General features: G+C 37.2%; 1 protein-coding gene across 1 annotated transcript in view; it reads right to left on the bottom strand.

The window, feature by feature from the left end:
* Positions 1–1,145: 1,145 nt before the first annotated feature.
* Positions 1,146–13,959, bottom strand: part of LOC145285792 (uncharacterized) — a 31,430-nt gene continuing 18,616 nt past the window's right edge. Inside the window, exon 2 of the mRNA XM_080134163.1 lies at positions 1,146–4,180. Coding sequence (XP_079990289.1) covers positions 1,282–4,110 — 2,829 coding nt within the window. The 5' untranslated portion in view covers positions 4,111–4,180 and the 3' untranslated portion in view covers positions 1,146–1,281. The remainder of the gene's footprint in view (positions 4,181–13,959) is intronic.

A 13,959-nucleotide genomic window follows, 5' to 3' on the forward strand; every position in this document is an offset into this window, starting at 1 on the left:
CAAGTAATATAAACTCAGAACTGTTCACAGAGATAACAAAAAATCTTGTCCTATTAAACCACAACGGCAAACGAAACAATATACTAAAAACAACAAAAATAATAAAAAGCAAACGCCAACCCAAAACACCTAAAACACATTCTAACCTCATCCGTTCCAATCAGCGTACAACACAAGGGGGTGCAAAATGCAACAAGCAACGATGTGGAGTCTGTGAGATAAGAATAGAGGGAAACACATGCACATTCAAAAACCCAACACAAACGTTAAAAATAAAAAGACCTAATCTGCACCTCCAAGTCTATATACTAAAATGTACAACATGCGACAAATCTTACATAGGCGCCACCAAAACCCTCAGCAACAGAGTCACCTTACAGAGAAGCAATATAAAAATGGCAGAAAGCAAACACTTAACAATGTTACTCCCAGAACGCGTCGTTAAGTGCGACTTTTTGAACGCAGGAATCTGTACTGAATTTCGAATTGAACCCCTTTTTTGATCTGCGAGTGTAGATTGTCCCCGTTCTATCCCTGCGAGCACCTGGATAAAGCCCTAAATAATGATCAGTTTTTAGTATCAATCTTAAGGAGGTTGAAGCTTGAATCGTTGATAGAGACGATACCAAGAATATAATTAAAAGAATACTTAAGACCTCTACCAAATTATGGCTTACTGGATGAGAGCAATCTACCCGCGTAAAATGATAAACAGCTTTGTTCGAACTTACGTACAAACTTCCAAGTCCGACATAAAGATTTTTTTAAGTTCGATTAGACGAGCCTGGAGAAAGTTGGATGCTGCATCGGCCGAAACGTTGTAAGAATAACATTCCGGATGAGAACAATAATCCAAGTCGTATTATTTGGATTAATCGGACTACTGTTCTCATCTTGATTATGATCACAACGTTTCGGTTGATGTAACCTCCGATTAATCCAAATAATACGAATAACCAATCCTCATCTCAAAAATCCAGAAATTATCTAAGTCACACATTGTATGTATTGTTTTAATTAGGAATTCATTTTTGAGATGAGTATTATTTATATTAATTTATTTTATTGCGGACTATTATTCTCATCTTTATTGGTTGTTGTTTCACGACGTTTCGGCCAACTATTCCTCTGGCCTTCGTCAGGTGGTAACCGCAAAGGCCAGGGGAATAGTTGGACGAAACGTTGTGAAAAACGACCAAAAAAGATGAGAATAATAGTCCGCAATAAAATAAATTAATATAACAATATTATGTTTTTTTGGGGTTTTTTTAAGCCGAGATACTAATGTGGAAAATTCGGCTTGTTGTCACTTGATGTCGTGTGATGCTCAACTTCTATAAATATATCTGTTTTACTTGAACTTTCTTTTAAACTGTTATCATCCGAATTAGAGTGATGGATTTCTCGGACGGTCGGTTTTGAAAGATGGACGTAAAGACTTTTAACCTCATTTCTCAGCGTATAATCAACTTCTTCGCAATCCAATATATGAACCGTCACATTCTCGTTTTTCTCATCATCACCCCCATCATCTTTTTTCGTATTTTCATCTAACGGCTTCCAATCGCCTACGATATCCAAGATTTTCCATTTCTGGACAAACTCGTCGATTGCTTTCTTGAAAGTATTTTTGAAATTAAGAGATTCCGTGTTTATTTCCTTGCTTGCCTTTTCTATATCCATAATTTTCTCAACAAACCAAGGCAGAGCCCCTCCAGCCAGCGTAGCCAACATTTGATTGGCTGAGGAAACATTGTAGACTTCCCCAAACGTTAAAACAACTATCGTAACGAAGACGAGAAAAAGTAGAATGAAGAAGAAATTTAAGAAGGATTTAAAGAAGTTCTTTGTCAGGGAACCGGGTAGATTCGGAATATCCATTTCGCATGCTTTATAGAAGAATGCAGATGGTATACGGGGTCTCTCATTGGCATCCAAGAACAAAATCAAAGAGTATACACGACAGAGAAGGCCGTTACTTTTGCTGAAGTTGAAGCCGTCTAAACGACCGTTGGAAGAAAAATGCGCAGTATTAGCGCTTGTTTGTGGATCGTACTGTTCGACTGACTTAATGATTTCATTCACAAGCATGGTATTAAAATCCATATAACTTAGTCTGACTTTATTAATGGATCGAACAAAATAGATAATGATAAGAAAAACTAGCGACAAAGCAGGTAAAACGATATCGGTGTGTAAAATGGTTCCGATTAGAGTGAAAGATATGATCTCTATCACGTAACCTACGCATTCGGTTATCAGGATTGCAACCGCTGCCAGAGTAAAAAGGCACAGCAGCGCCATCAACATCTGAAAGAGGCGATAAAAAACGGACGTCGAGCGACTTTCTCGGTTAACGATTTCGTGGTCAGGATACAAAGACTGCAAGTCGATTAGATGCCGAAGCTTCTCCATCCGAAGCGAGACATGTTTAAAGCAGAACACCACTTTGCTATCGAGCACAGCATTAGGAATACAAAACCAAATTATGTGCAGAACGAAACGCATGAAAAGGTTCATCAACGGAATATAATAGAAACACATCATCAAGCAGATTATAGGAATGACAATAATCCAATAAAACGGGGCAAAAAACAATCCGACTATTCCGAATATGGTGAATGGTCCGAGAAATAAATTAATCGACCAGCTAACTACTTTGAAAGTCAGGGCATAATGCATGTCGAGGATACAATATTTGATCATAATCTTAATCCTGGCCATGACTTTGTGTGCAAACGTACCAAAAACCAACAGATCGATTCCGTATATGATGTACATAGATAGAAATATCCAATGGATTGGAGATAAATATCCTAGAAAGTAACCTTCGAACGGTATACGAACTCCACACGCATGCGCCACAGACTGTCGAATTTTAAAATCCTCTTTCTCATACCGATCATAAATCAGTAATCGTATCAGCCACGGGAAAGGTAACAGCAGGAAGACAACGACCTTCATGAACTCGCGACAACACCGGAACCAGGATATTCTAGTGAAAGTATAACATTTCGATTGTACGCGGTTGGGACACACTGGGCTAGAACAGCATAAATTAAAACCACTGGAGTCACGAAGTTCGCAGTAATATATGTTTCGCAAGAGTATGTTAACAAGGCCGGTTGGAATATAAGAACTTGAGACAAGAGTGCTATCTTCAATGCCCAAATACAGTTCTTTCAACTTCATGATGTAATCAACACCGGTACGTAGTTGAATAGGTTTAAATTGTTTCCATTCATGAAAATATGCCAATGGGAGACTGATGCCCCATTCGCTGTCTTTTGCGACGTTTTTATCTGTCGATAATTTAACTTTAAACGATACATCTTGCCGCATTTTCAAGACGCACGAACTTTGCATGTAGTGCAGTTGGTACAGTTTTTTAGGTATGAGTAGCGGACAAAACATTATAGCAAGTATTTTTATGAAATGAATGAAAGCTTGCAAAATGACTGACCATTGGTCAATCTCTAAATACGTACAAGTCGTGTTACGTTTTTCATCGTAACAAATGGAGGAAAACCAAGCGTAACCACGGACTGCCTTCATGACCGAGGTACAAACTTTATCGTTTTCAGCACTTTGTTCATCAGTAGGTTTCTTCAAGTATGTCTTGAGGAATTCTCTTACAAGAAACAAATATTCGCGTAGCTTAAGTGTTTTCAAACAGCCCGCCGGCTTGTCTTGCACCCCGACATATAAAACTGCTGTTTCTAATGTTAAAGTGTTTAAAGAGAGTGTTTCGTAATTTGGCTTAAGGTTAATGAGTTTCTGTCCGAGTCGGCTTGTTGTAATGAACCATTCAAACGGGGTATAGAAGTAGGTACTCGAATGTCCGGATTTTTTCAGAGACTTTTTACTTTTGGAATGGATTACGCCCACAGTATCCGGAGAGAATTCTAGAAAAAGTTTCAAAAGCTTGATCTCATCACTGCTGGCAATGTTTTCGAGTTGCGTGTCCAGCTTTTCATCGGGAATGTAGATTGTGCAATTTATTACGGTGATATGTGTTAAGGTGTCATTTGATGAACAGGAACGATTTACGGCTGTCGTAAAAGCGCAAAAGAAACTTAAAAGAGTAAATGTCAACAATATCTTGGCCATCGCAACTGATTCTATTGATGATAGGAAATCAACTTGTTCATGGTAAGTTTTCCGATATTCAAGATCATATCTGAAAATGAAGAAGAAAAAAAAATGAAGATTAGCCAATGAGTATACATTTTCTTAATCACACATCTAATTTGAAAACCATTTTCAATAAAGTTTTAATCTTTTCCGCCCACGGTTTTTCTAATTAACCAAAACAGTCTATCAGACGTGTCCGTGTCCATAAGACGCCTTCTTTCAACGCAACCTCCCGTCCTTTCCACGGTCCCTTTTACACATCTGGTATAGTCTCATTTGCATTGAGACAACGAGAGTCTGCATTACTCACGCGTGATCTTTAAGTACAAAAACAGCTGCGAGTCGCCATTTTGTTTTTCCTATCAAGCGACCGAACACTACAAAGCACGCACACACACAAGCGCGCGCTATTCAGTTAAGTTACGATTTTCATTACAGGTAAAAACAGCTGTATGCGGGTTGGTGGTAGATGTATGTGATCATATCTACCAAAAATCCGAGGCGGCTTAATCTTGAAGCTATCTGGTGACCCATTTATAACATTCATATTTGCATCTATCTTTTTCATTCGCCAATTTAACTACATGTATATTAATTGTTGCTGCTGTTCTTCGCACTTTTCAAAGACGTTACCATCGCCAAAATACACTATTTAAAACAAGGCACTAAACCCACAGCTTGATATCATCACCACTGGCAATGTATTCGAGTGCCGTGCGCAACTTTACATCAGGAATGTAGATTGTGCAATTTATCAGGGTGATATATTTAAGGTGTCGTTTGATGAAGATAGGCTATTAAAAAAAAAGATCTTTATGATGTATGTAGCCGACACAGAACAAAAATGTCATATTTAAAAAAAGTCACTTAAATTAATCAAGTAATTTTGATGCGTATTTAGAAAAAAATCTTATTAAAAAAAAAACTAAAATGCAGTAAAATCTCTTTGATGTACATACTCGAAACTCGACAAAAATACATGATTCGAAATCAGGAGCGATACTACACTCACAGCTTAATATCATTACCGCTGGCAATGTCTTCAAGTTCCGTGTGCAACTTTACATCGGGAATGTAGATTATTCAATTTATTAGAATTATATTTAATTTTAATGAACATCTCTCTTTCTCTCTCTCTCTCTCTCTCTATATATATATATATATATATATATATATATATATATATATATATATATATATATATATATATATATATATACTAGCGGGGGGCTCCCGGCTTTGCCCGGTCGTAAAATACGCTCAAATATGATATTTTAATTTGTCCAGATTCCGTATATATTATTATAGAGTCGTGATTTCAAAAGTGAAAAAAAAAGTATGTGGATGCCATCAGTTTGCATCGTAACCAAAAGTAAAACTGTAGCATTCAAGTTAAAAAAAATGACTCGGATGCTATCAGCTACAATCAAAACCAATCCATTTTCCGCTCAGCTGCGTCTCCTACCAATGTAACTATTCAGATATAGATAACAGATAGATAAAAAAGACTTACTATTAAAGGACCTGAAGAAGTGAATTGAATTTGGGCATGCGCAGAAAGAAGTAAAAATATGTCGGCAAGTTGAAATGAACATTTTGCATTTCAACTTACCGATATATCTCTGTCTGCGTTATTACTCCATCCAAACAAAGATTTTACTCGTTATATATCATTTTTGATGTATGATTACCGTCACAGCGTTATGTGACCGGTAGTTCACACACAAACAGGCGCGCACACACATCTACTGTTTTTTTTTTTTATATAGATATAGCATGCAACCTGCCGCAGAGGGGAGCAATGTTATGTAAAACTCACGTATTATACGAGGATATTTTTAAATATTAGTCATCTGTGACGGTTGAGTTAACTTTGTGTCACCATATGCATCAATGTTGTTAATTTTATCACCGTTTCATAATTCGTTATTATTTGAATGACTTATATCGTTTCATATGCGTCAACTCACCTTCGTGAAAGGCTCGGTCTGTGAGTCTCTATTTACTTATCCTTGCCTCAGCACGAGGGCAGAGTACGGCACAAGGTCGGTTTTTAATGGGAGGGAGTAAAATCCAGCTCTTTCCAAAACTGAACATTCTGGACTGGGACAAAAATATAAATTGCTTAAGTTTAGAAATTTTCCCTAAGGTATCAGAACAAGGTCAACTAAGGTATCAGAACAAGGTCAACATATTGTATTTTCTTTTTCTTTTTTTTCTTTTTTTTCTTTTTTTACGAGGAAGTCGCCACTTATCAAGGCCCGGAAGCCACTCGGGGATAAGGGTTATTTCGTGTACAGTAATCAATGGGATAATGTCGTAGTAATCGCTAGGAATGGAGAGCTGATAAAGGTCTTACTTAAGAGGGCGGTTCAACAGGAACTTGTTTATGTTGGACTTGAACACATCCAAGTTGTAGTCAGGTGGGAAACATGCAAACGGAAGAGAGTTCCACAGGCATGCAGTTCTAAGAAAGAAGCTTTGTTCATTGAATCTACGTTTTGATTTATGCACAGATAGAGAGGGGAAAATTACTGACAGTGGTTTCAGCTAGACGGGTGTTTTTCGTGAAAGATTGACGAGGAAGGACCAGAAATTGGAGCTCAGACGAGCACTTGCCATGGAAATAACGATAAAACAAAGACAGGCTCGCAACGTCTCTTCTGTGGGAGAGAGGTTGCAGAGAAGGCCAAGGCAGGATAGGCTGTTTTTCAGCAGCTCCTGCCCAGATATGGCAGCAGTACTCCATCCTTGGACGTACTTGGCTTTTATATAGATAGAGAATTGCATCAGCAGTGAGATATCTACTGCAGTGGCATAAGGATCCCACCATTTTCACAGCGACCGTGGCAACAGATTTGATGTACGTGTTCCATTTCAGATCAGGAGTAACGGTCACGCCTAGAAGCTTGTCAAAACATGGAACCTCCGCAAGACAAAAGGCATCGATTTCAATTGATGCTAGATGGGGATCAGATCGTTGAAAGGAGCTTGGTTTTAGATGCATTAAAAGTAACCAGCCACCTTTTCCTCCATTGTACCACATGCTTAAGATCAGAGGAGAGAGAATCAGAGAGAACTTTGTCATTTACGGCCTTTGATGTGTTACCATAGATGGCCGTGTCATCAGCATAGATGTCAACGAATGATTTGCGTATGTGTTTAGGGAGATCATTGATGTATATCAGGAAGAGAGTTGAGCCCAGGATGAACCCTTGAGGAACACCAGCATTAATACTGTGGGCTTCTGATTTCTTCCCATCAACCACTACTCTTATGAACCTATCAGATAGAAATTATTTAATAATTGAGAAAACATTTCCAGTTATACCGTAGCTGAAAATCTTGTGAAGTAGGCCTTTATGCCATATCTTATCAAAGGCCTTTGATATGTCAAGAGCAATTGCCTTTGTCGAGAGATTCACTAATCATATGAGATATAACCGTTAGCACATGTGCTGTAGATCTAGCAGAACGGAAACCATATTGCATGTCACTAAGGTTATTTCTGCTGAGGTGGTTGACTACTGCTTTATTTAATATGGATTCCAACAACTTACTCATGACACACAGGAGACCTATTGGTCTGTACTGAGAGGGAATCAATTGAATTCTTAAATACAGGGCATACTGATGAGGTTTTCTAAGGTGTTGGGAAGCAATTTTTCTTAAGACAACGTTTAAACAGTTTTGTAAGTGTGGATGCAAATTCTGGTTGAAGCTTTTTTAACACTATAATTGGAATGCCGTCAGGGCACGTTGCTTTACTGGAATCAAGGTTCTTGATTAGCTTGGTGACATCACGCACAGATATTTGTATGTTGCAGAGCGTGCTGTCTGTTATAGGAGGAAATACAGGGAGTTGATGGCCTTTGTCACATAGGGTAGAATTAACTGCAAAGTTCTTGGCAAATAGCCTGGCCTTGCCTGATGCTGACGAGATGACCTCAGGTCCATTGATGATGGTTGGGATAGAACGCACGCTTCGATTCAGGATCCTGTTTGCTATTTGCCAAAACTGGTGGGAACTAAGCCGCTGCTCAGCTACTTTGGATTTAACAGACTGAGCATATAGCACTCTTGCATTTTTTATTATTCTTTTACAGTGGTTGCTGTCAAGTAGATATAGAGGACACATCCTTTTTAAACATGGAATGCAGAGGTAGATCAGAACAAGGTTAACTAAGGTATCAGAACAAGGTCAACATGTTGTATACCTTTCTTTTTCTTTTTTTTCTTTTTTTCTTTTTTTCTTTTTTTACCATTTTATCCTTTTCTTTCATTTTTCTTTCTTTATTTGCATTTTTTATAATTCTGGCCCATCTCCTCTTCTGATGATTAAGCCTCTAAATACCATGGAATAAAGAGTTTTACTTATCAATACCTATATAATTGATGTATTATCCTAGTTTATCCTAGTTTTCTTATTTTCTTTATATATATACTAGCAAAAGTACCTGTCATTGACTGGGTTCTAAAAGAGCCTACAGAAAATGGACTCTGATTTATGAAAGTATGATAGGTTATGAAAAGGAAGTGTTGTAAAGAGATAGCTTCGAATTTGGTGTTATCAAAACCAAAGCAAAATATGATGAAAGTAAAAATAAAATAGATAAACCCCATAATATATTATACCATACCTGTTCACACTGAAACATTTATCACAATATTCTGTGGATCTATATTAAAAAAAACCTTGTTAAACTTTGTGACATATTTCCATTCTATGGAGGTCAAGCGCGAACGAACACCCCATAATTTTATTATACCATATTTCTTCAAACTGAAACATAATTATCAAAGTATACTTACGCAGATAGATATGAAAAGTATTTATTAAAGTTTGTGCCTATTTCCATTCTATGGAGGCCAGGCGCGAACGCAGACCCCCATACTTTTATTATACCATCCCTATTTAAGTTAAAACATACTTATCAAAGTATTATTGTGTACATCTATATCAAAAACACTTGTAAACGTTTTTTTTTTTAATTTTTAAATTTTTTATTTCTATACTTTGTGGACCAGGCGCGTATGCAGACCCCACAATTTTAATGAATTATCATTATGCCAGATCAAATAAACCCATTCCTGTGTTTCGATACATCTTCTATTATTATATGTAGTCAGTTTTTTTAAAATAGTCAACCATATAGAAGCCTATTCGTGACCAGACACACACACACAGACGTTCAGCTTTATATTATAGATGTGTGTGTGTGTGTGTGTGTGTGAACTTATCTTTAATATAGTCGGTATGGTAGAATGTCTTTGATAATTTCGAGGGTAAATATCTCTTTTTCAAAAAGAAACCAAACCAATAATGTGATTAAAATATATAGGGAAAACAAAAATGTCATATTCCAAAAATTATGTAAATTGATCAAGTATATTTTTACTAAGAAAATTACATTTTATCAGGAAGCAAGTCGTTGTGTTTTGATTCGTTATGTTTAATAATTAAGATGGAGACAATTCAGTTCCAACTATCGAGATAACAATCAGCGTTGTAATAGCCACAATTTCTTATTAAAATCGCTAAAAATCGTAAAAACGATTCATATATAAATAAAAACACTTTATCAATTTACGTGATTTTTGGAATATGACATCTTCGTAACATAACATAAAGATTTTTCTGTAGTTTTGTTTTTAATTGAGTTGAATTAAAGCGCTGAAAAACGGTAGAGAGGGCATAGAAATATCGATTTGGAGATAGTAAGGTGGAGTTTCGCAATTGGAACCGTTAAAAATTACTTAAATTTCAAACTTCATACAAAATGTATTTTAAGCAGGAAAATAAATTAACATTTGAGATGTGAACATTAGTAGACGTTCACAAAAGATTTTAATTTCAAGTGTTAAACACAAACAATGAAAAAACAAACAAAAATAAACACGTATTGTCACGCAGGAAAAGAAAAACTAGGCTAATCATTTAATATCGAGAAATAGTAACACAGTTTTTATGTAATGGCAAACACCAACTATAAAAAAACAAAAAACAAATGGAGCACGCATGGTTCCATGTGAGCGCACAGTGAACGAGGCATAAAATAAATGACTTAGTTCAGTATTAGCTCCCCCCCCCCTCATTTAGCTCCAAAAGTCCCCAGGGGACATCAAATCCTGGTGAAAATGAACAAACGGTGCAGTTTTAGGCTTTAACATATGTAAATTTGAGTTCTGCACCATGCAACAAAAAAGAAAAAGAAATGAATAAGTTCATCATTTGCCGCCCCCATTTAGCACCACTACCCCCCAAATCCCCAAGGCCTTAATATATTTAAATTTGAGTTCAGCACCATGCAAAACTGCTAAATAGACATACACAGAAAATTTTGGACAAATATGGTAAAATAGTCCCAAAATTGGAGTGTTTTTATTAGCCCTAAAAGAGTCCCTGAGGCACACCTAAGAGTTATCGCAAAGTATAGACAAACAAAATTATACAGAAATCAGTTAGCTACAACTTTTCAGAAAGTTCCAAGGCGTAATTATTGAGAAAAGTGCGGACAAACGAACGGACGAACGGACGAACGGACAAGGATGAATTTACAGGTCCACCCTCCTTTTGTCTGGGGACCAAAAAACAAACACGTATTCTTATCCAGAATTAAAAATCCTGGATATGACCTTAAACTATATCCGATGGTGAGGCCCCAGCTTGCGGGCTTTGGGGAGTGTGGAGCCACCTCTTAATTGCCATTGCTCCCAGGTCCACTCTGACCCGGAGTGGTAGTACCTGTTAGGGTCCCAACTATGGGTTAAATAGAAACCGACTTGGAAAAAAACAAATATATTCTATCAAAATCTTTTCTTCAAAATCACTGGATTCGGCATTAAATAACCTGAAAATGGTTGATATGCCGTAAAACAAAAACAACCAACCAACCAGAATTAAATCTAATCACTCTCTCTCTACTAAAACCACCCCCTACCTCAATTTCCTATGCAGACAGACGCCACGCTAGACGATCTGGAAATCACCCCTGCTCAGGTGCATGCTATCATAAAAAACCTTGACACTTCCAAAGCATGTGGACCCGATCTCATCCCAGCTGTGCTATTAAAAAAGTGCTCAGCCGAAGTAGCTCCAGTTCTCTCCAAACTCTACAACAAATGCCTTAATGAATCTTGCTTTCCGAGCTGTTGGAAAACTGCTTCTGTGGTACCAGTATTCAAGAATTCTGGCGAAAGAACTGACCCATTAAATTATCGCCCTATTAGCCTCCTCCCACTTTTGCCAAAATATTTGAGACCTTAATTAACCATGCTCTAGTCCAGCACCTTACAGATGCTAAACTTCTGACCGACCATTAATATGGATTTAGACAAGCCCGTTCCACAGCAGACATCCTCACTGTAATCTCTGAACGCATATACCATTCACTGGACAAAGCGGGAGAGGGCAGAGCGGTAGCTCTAGATATATCTAAGGCTTTTGACAGGGTATGGCATGAGGGTCTCCTCAGGAAGATTAGATCTTACGGTATCACTGGTAGAATACTTAACATAATTAAATCCTTCTTAGATAAGAGAAAAATCCAGGTTGTCCTCGACGGTCGTACATCTAAACAATATGATATAAATGCAGGAGTGCCCCAGGGATCTATCCTTGGTCCTCTGCTGTTCCTGATATTCATAAATGACCTCCCCGACAAAATTTCCTCTGAGATGGATATATATGCTGATGACACCACACTCTATAGCAGACACGACAGGAAAACAAATGAACATACATCTAAAGTAATGGCAGAAACACTAGAGGATGACCTCCAATCAGTAGTGGAATGGGGACAAAAATGGATGGTAACGTTCAATGCCACCAAGACAAAACTGGTTTCATTCAATAATTACAAGAGACCTTCTCTACCACCTATAGCAATGGCCAACAACTCTTTATCTGAGAGTACGGCTTTCAAGCTCCTTGGCCTAACGTTCACAGGAAACATGAGTTGGAACAATTACATCGAGGGCATTGCCAGGGCCGCTGCGAGGAAGGTGAGCTCTCTCTACCGTGCTAGAAAACTTCTAACGCCCGAAAGTATCCTGTACCTCTATAAGGCCACTATTCGCCCATGTATGGAGTATTGCTGTCATATTTGGGCCGGTGCATCGGCTACTAGTCTCTCGCTCCTTGACAGGGTTCAAAAGAGAGTCGCAAATCTGATAGGCCCTAAATTGGCATCTAAACTTCAGCCTCTGTCCCATCGTCGAAACGTTGCATCCCTCTGTCTATTCTACAAGTATTATAATGGTGAATGCTCTGAAGAACTGCAAGCACTTGTGCCCCCACGACGTGAACACCCTCGACAGACCCGACAAGCTGCAAAATCCCACCCCCCACACTGTAGAGATCCCTAGATGTAAAAGATCTTTCTACTCCAGTAGTTTCTTCCCCAGAACTGCTAGACTTTGGAATTCCATTCCAGGTCACTGCTTCCCCAACTGTACTGACATGCATAAGTTCAAGTGCAACGTGAACCAACATCTCGCTGCCCTAATCCCTACATAGTACCCCAGTAGATGTTTCCCCTGATAGTAGCCCTCTACATTAAAGTGGCAATGTGCCTTGTTTGGGGTGAAAATGTAATAAAAAAAAAAAAAAAAAAACGTCACTAAACTTATCTGCTCTTGAGTTGCATTTTTCGCTTTGAAACAAATCTAAATCAACTACACGATAATAATAATAATAATAATAATAATAATAATAATAATAATAATAATAATAACTAGCGGGGCCTGTGGAAATTCCACAGTGGACTCATTCATATATTATATATTGATGTTGGCATTCTGTAGATGTTCAGCGTAAATAGAGACGCTCTGATATTTTTTATAGCTTTTTTGTTAAAACTGCAAAAGTATTTATCTAAGCTAGCACGAACGCTCGGCGTAACCCGGTCGTAAAGTACGCTTAAATATGATATTTTAATTCCTGCAGATTCCGTATATATTATTATAGAGTTTCCATTCTATCGATTTTTATATATTATAAAGTTGCGATTGAAAAAAAATATATATTCATATAACGTTGTTGCATCAGCTTGAATCGAAATCGAAATTAAAACTTATGAAAACATATATATGTAGGTATATATAACTTGAGTTCTTTCAGCTATAATCAAAACCGAAACCAAAACTTATGAAGGATTCTTGGTAAAATTATTTATAACAAAAATAGATGACTAAAGTGACTTCAGCTATAATCGAAACCGAAACTCAAACTTATGAAGACTTCTTAATAAAATTATTTATTACAAGAAATGGAAGTCCATAACAAATGAATAACAGTCACTCGGATGTAAGCGTGACACACAAGATAACGCACACGCTATCCTATAAATATATCGATGATGATGATGATGATGATGATGATGATGATGATGATGATGATGATGATGGCAGTAGTAGTAGTAGTAGTAGTAGTAGTAGTAGTAGTAGTAGTAGTAGTCGTCGTCGTCATCATCATCATCATCATCATCATCATCATCATCATTCTGCGATGCTCCGGGAGTGTTTATATGCAACAAATATCTTCATTTATGATTTTCCTTAAATAAACGACGTTTAATTCATGGAAACAAAACACGTCCATTTTTGTCTATGAAAATTAAACAGGAAATAACTCCGATAGCTTAAAAGAGAAATAAATCTCATAGCTCTAATAAACTTCTGTTTTTAAAAGCAACTATTGTCGGCTAATGATAATTAAAAATAAATTGAATACAAAGTTAAAATAAATCAACTCTATATAATATTTCTAAATAGGACAATTAAAACAAATTTATTACAACAAACAATTTATGACATGGGGCTAAT

This window comes from Euprymna scolopes, chromosome 10, assembly GCF_053919585.1.
Source record: "Euprymna scolopes isolate OS-2025 chromosome 10, ASM5391958v1, whole genome shotgun sequence".
Taxonomy (NCBI): domain Eukaryota; kingdom Metazoa; phylum Mollusca; class Cephalopoda; order Sepiida; family Sepiolidae; genus Euprymna; species Euprymna scolopes.